The 5,663-nt window shown below is 40.1% G+C and overlaps 1 protein-coding gene across 2 annotated transcripts; it reads left to right on the forward strand.

Annotated features, from left to right (window-relative positions):
* Positions 1-411: 411 nt before the first annotated feature.
* LOC142959482 (uncharacterized) lies at positions 412-5,219 on the forward strand. 2 transcript variants are annotated; one of them, XM_076100765.1, is made up of 2 exons: positions 412-536; positions 709-5,219. In XM_076100765.1, the coding sequence occupies exons 1-2, from the start codon at positions 437-439 to the stop codon at positions 4,092-4,094; spliced, it is 3,486 nt and encodes a 1,161-aa protein (XP_075956880.1). In that variant the 5' UTR covers positions 412-436; the 3' UTR covers positions 4,095-5,219. The 2 variants fall into 2 exon arrangements, with proteins under 2 accessions (XP_075956880.1, XP_075956881.1); XM_076100766.1 differs by having other exon boundaries at positions 450-550.
* The last annotated feature ends 444 nt before the right edge of the window (positions 5,220-5,663 follow it).

A 5,663-nucleotide genomic window follows, 5' to 3' on the forward strand; every position in this document is an offset into this window, starting at 1 on the left:
GTCCTCCTCACAGGGTCCAAAGAGAGTTTCATGGTCCTCTTTGTCTGATGAGTACAAATGTCTCCTCAGTCTCTTTAATCAACCAGCAGCTCATATACTTTATCGTACAGAGGTAGTTTTAGCTTTAGGTCTCAGCTGACAACACCAAACACTCTCAATCCACAGTAACGTTGACCGATATCACACTGAGCGCTATACTAATGTATGAACATATATAAACCTATATCAAAGGCCCAGTCATGCAATAAAAATACAGTGAAATACTGTGAAACTGACCGATTTTTACCATGATATTGGTTTTTGGTCACAACCTCCAGCACTACAATTGCTCATGTTAATATTAATATAAATGAGTAAATAGGTAAAATGAAAGGTAAAACGTGCAGGTGGTTGGACCAACAAACTGTTTTCTGTTTTTTCCAGATCAGACTGAACGATGGACTCTGAAGGCAACCAGACGGTGGAAGTGGCGGCGCTCGGCCGACCTTTTAGCCTCGGCATGTTGTACGACTGCCGCAGAGATTCACTGGTCCCTGGTGAGGATTGAGATGTAAAGATACTCAATGCATTACAACCAAACGTTCTGTATTTAAAGTTATATTCAGCAATGTTTCATCTCAGATGTACAGTCTTGTAGGACCTAAGAACACCTTCTCCTGTCTGGTTGGTTCTGGAAGCTGAATTAGATTTTTTCTTTTTCTTTTGCAGCAATGACATTGTGGGACCGTGAGGACCTGAAAAGTCCTATTGATGAAAGACCACATAACTATAATGGTTTTGAGATAGTCGCATCTGAATCTATTGCAGATAAATCTTCAGCACTAAATGTTGAAGCATCACTGAAGGCCAGTTTCTTTAGTGGACTCGTGGAGGTTGGAGGATCGGCCAAATACCTGAACGACAGTAAGACTTCCAGAAATCAGGCCAGAGTAACACTGACCTACAAAGCTACCACAAAGGTCAAAGAACTGTCCATGAATCATCTTGGAAGAGACAATGTGAAGCATCCGTATGTGTTTGATAAAGGATTAGCAACACATGTAGTCACAGCTATTCTTTATGGGGCACAAGCCTTCTTTGTCTTTGACCGTGAGGTGTCTGAAAAGGAAGATCATCAAGACATTCAGGGTAACTTGAAGGTGATGATCAAGAAGATTCCCAACATTGTGATAGAAGGTGAAGGTTCCCTGAAGATGGAAGACAAGGACACAGAAAATGTTGAGAAATTCTCCTGCAAATTCCATGGAGACTTTTCTCTTGAAAAGAATCCCGTGTCCTTTCAGGATGCAGTAGAAGTCTACCAAAGTCTGCCAAGACTGTTGGGAGCCAACGGAGAAAATGCCATACCAATGAAGGTCTGGCTGTTGCCACTGACAAGTTTAGATTCTTCTGCTGCTAAACTTGTACGTCAGATAAGTATAAGATTAGTTCAAGAATCCCAGAGTGTCCTTGAGGACTTCAGTGAGCTGGAAATGAGGTGCAAAGATGCATTGAGAACCACCACTGCACAGCAGTTCCCACAGATTGGAAAAAATATTAAAACTTTTAAAGAGTTGTGCTCTGAGTTCAGACTGGAACTCCAACAAACCTTGGCAAAGAAACTTCCATCAATCCAAGGAGGAGGAGAAGAAGAGGATGTGCTCGCAGAGATCCTGAAGAAAAGACATTCTTCTCCTTTCAACAGCAACAACCTGAACGAGTGGATGGACTGTAAAGAGAGAGAAATCAACACGTTAAAGTCTTTCACCAACATGATGAAAAACACAAAGAACGTTCCATATCAAAATGATCTTTATGAAGAAAGTCTCAGTGCAGAACATGTGATGTGTTTTGTCTTCACCTCATTGGGAAGTGCTGAATCGTACCTCTCAACCTTATCAAAGTACTTAAGACAAACACCAGACAACTCTCAAGATGCTCACACTCAGGATGTAGAGAAGGACCAATGGTACGCCTCAAAAGAAGTCGCAGGAGCAATGAGGCATAAAGCAAAGCTCTTCAGTGATTTTGCAGAAGCTAACAAGGAGAACAAGAACATTAAGTTCTTGACCTTGGGATTAACAAATGAGGCACAGAAAGGTTCAAGCATCTACCTTTATAAAGACGGCTTTCCTGTCAGTGAGAACTTTGAGCCACCTTCAAAGCCTGAAACAGGAACAGTAAGTGACATAAACCACAACAGTGTGACGCTGAAGATTTCAACATCCAAATGTGGAGCAGAGAACATCACCTCCTACTCTGTTGAGTACTGTGTCAGTGGAGAGGATGGCTGGAAACAGAAGACAGCATCCAAAGATGAAGAAGTCACAGTGAGCAATCTGAGTCCTAATACAGAGTATGTGTTCAGATGCAGAGCAGTGACCTCAGCAGGTGTTGGGCCAGCCTATGAAGTCAGTGGTTCCATTAAAACCTTACCTTGCAGCCCTCCTGGAAAACCTCGAGTTGAACCAAACTCAAGTGAGATATCAGTCAGCTGGGAGAAACCTGCTGAGCTTGGACAAGATCTCCACATTTTGAGCTACATCATGGAGTACGCCGAGACAGACAACGGGGGGAAAGAGGAAGATCTCCAATGGAACCGAATGACGTCAACGGCTGAAAAGGCGATCATTTCAGGACTTCAGCCAGAGACAGAATATGCTGTCAGGGTCAGATGTGATTGTGGTGTAGCCGACAGAAGCAAAGAAAGCATCACTGTTAAAGTCTGCACAACAAAATATACACGACTCGCAGAAGTCCTCAAAAGAACCAGCGAAAAGATGAATTCTGAATCTCCCTCAGTTTACAAACTGACTCTGAAAGGAGAAGATGTGGATATCGATGGATGCAGAAGATTCAGTTTTGGCGAAGACAACATGAGGCAAAATCGCACTATTGTGCTCTTCAGAGTGACCGGATCAGGAAAGTCTACTCTGATCAATGGAATGATCAACTACATTGTTGGTGTGGAGTGGAAGGACGCTTTCAGATTTCAATTAGTTGATGAGGATCAGTCTAGATCACAAGCTGAAAGGCAGACCTCTGATCCTGATCCTGATTCTGATTCTGATCCTGATCCTGATTCTGATTCTGAAGTCACTGTGTACAAAATCAACCACCAGGAGGGATTTAAAATAGATCACTCTCTGACTATCGTTGATACTCCAGGTTTTGGAGAAACATTTGGCATAGCAAGAGACGAGGAGATCATCGAACATCTATGTAATCTCTTCTCTGCTGATCATGGTGTCAGTGACATTGACGCTGTGTGTTTCGTAGCTCTGGCTCCTTTAGCACGACTCACACCAACACAGAAATGTGTGTTTGATTCTGTGCTCTCAATCTTTGGCAAAGATGTCGCAGAAAACATCAGAATTCTGGTGACATTCGCAAACGGCCAGAATAGATCAGTTCTAGAGGCGATCAAAGCTTCAGGTGTCCCGTGTCCGAGAACAAAGAAAGGGCTGCCGATTCACTTCAAATTCAACAATTCAGCGTTGTTTGCAGACAACAAATTATCTGCAGCAGACGTGAGTGTTGATGATGAAGATGAAGATGCAGGCTTTGATCACATGTGTTGGAACATGGGGACAAAAAGCATGAAGAGCTTCTTTGTTGCTTTGAATGTCATAGAATCCAAAAGCTTGACAATGACGAAGGAGGTCCTCAGAGAGAGAAAGCAGCTCAAGGCTTTAATTGAATGTTTGCAGAAGCAGGTTAAACCTGGGTTAGCTATGGGTGAGGAGATAAAACGGAGAACTGAAAGAATAAAAGAGCGTGTGGGACAATACGGCACAAATTCGTTTATGTATCCACTTTTCATGACTTCTTTTCATTTATCGATTACACAACTGATGGCTGAATATAATCGTGTCCAGGATGATGTGGTGAAATTGATGCAGAGGCCTGCTGAGTGTCTAAACAGACTTAAAGAGATAGCACTGAAGCCAAATGCTCTCTCCACTCCAGAGAACATCAACATGCTCATTGAGGGAGAGAAATCTGAGGCCAAGTTAGGCTGGAAGCAACGAGTTCAGTCTCTGATAGACATGAGAGAAAAGGCAGAGCTCTTGACTAAAGTAGACAAAGGAGAGAAACTCCTCCATCCTCAATAATCTCAAGACCATGACGAGGTCTAAACTAATTCCATCAAGACCCAGAGGAGACCCACTCTGTATATAGAAATTAGAAATACACCAATCCGCCTTTTTCAGGCCCACTACCGATAAACTTATTAATACTTATTCTTGGGCATCGGCCGATGTCGAGTTCTGATCTGATACCAGTTTCTAACTAATAAGATGTATGCCTCACTATGTGGAAGTGACAAGGATCATTCTTTAATGTGTAAGAAACCATCAGGTCTGACTTAAACATTGCTTTATTAACTTTGTAAATCAAATGTAACAAATAAATACATAGATGGAAATGTACTGGATTTCTTTAAATCAACATAATGGTCACTGATACCAACCAGGCCCATTGTCTTCAATACCAGATCCAGCTGTTTGAGTCAGTATCAGACCGATATCACTGAGAGACAAACAAGAAAAGTTCAATAAACTTCACAGGTTTACATTCTGACATTGAAACCTTCAAATAATAACTAAGAGCATAACTAGATCTAAACAGATGCCACCAAGACAAAGAGGAGCTCCATTCAGACACAGATAATCAACAAAGAACCAAACAGGACGGAGATTTTAATGACTTTGATGAAGGAAAGCTAGAAGATGAACTTCAGAGATAAAGACTGAAACTTCTTCCAGTTATTTGCATGTTGTTAAAACCAAAAAGGAAAACACAGATGTACCATGTGTGGTGATGAATGTTTTAGTGAGAACACATTTTGTGCTGCAACCGTTATCTTCCTGACTCCATTATCACCAATGTAAACGTTTAAACCTGCAGATTTATTAACTTAGCCAACCTGAACAGTGAACAGTCATTTTATTTTGTATTACATCATTTAAATATTATTATTTTAACACTGCTTTACATTGTTCAATACAGTTTCTTTAATCATGAATATCAGCTTCTTAAGTGTTTCATTTGTTTTAACATTAAATGCTTTATTATATTGATGTGTATTGAATTACATGTTATTGTCCTGTAATGATAAGGAGGCTCTTACCGAACGATGGAGGAATTACAAATTGTTAAAAAAATATATTAAATCAGGAAAATATTATTGTAAAATATATTTTCATCAGAAGAATAATTTTGAGTAAAAAGAAGTTCAGGGAGAATGAAAGAAAGAAGCTGAACGCCTCAGAGACTAAAGACACATGTACACATGTACACAAGCTTGTAAAGATCAACTCACAACTATTACATCTTGTTGTATTTTTGAATTCTTCACAAAAACAGTTTTTTAATTATATTGGACCCAGTTTACATTGTTTTATCTAATATTAAGTTTAATTAATTGTAGATCTGAAAACATGAATCTTTTATTTTCTCCTCATACTGATGTGTTTTGACTCATATTCTGTTGTCCTGTAATGTGATGACTTCTACTGAAAGATGGAGAAATCATTAAATAATAAACAATAAATAAATGTTATTAAGCAGTTATTACCAAGTGTTGTCTGTTGTCACCTAAAATGTCTTATTCAGCATTCGGTTGTGTTGAGCTCCACCCAACAACATGATGGCGACGGCCAAAAACCAAGAGACTCGTT

Source organism: Anarhichas minor, unplaced genomic scaffold (genome assembly GCF_050575085.1).
Source record: "Anarhichas minor isolate MPS153535 unplaced genomic scaffold, ASM5057508v1 ptg000026l, whole genome shotgun sequence".
In the NCBI taxonomy this organism is placed as follows: Eukaryota; Metazoa; Chordata; class Actinopteri; order Perciformes; family Anarhichadidae; genus Anarhichas; species Anarhichas minor.

Bases quoted from the DNA above. Each gene is read 5' to 3' on its own strand.
- LOC142959482 (XM_076100765.1), top strand. From the start codon at position 437: ATGGACTCTGAAGGCAACCAGACGGTGGAAGTGGCGGCGCTCGGCCGA. The intron at 537-708 runs GTGAGGATTGAG...TTTCTTTTGCAG, and splicing joins CAGAGATTCACTGGTCCCTG to CAATGACATTGTGGGACCGT.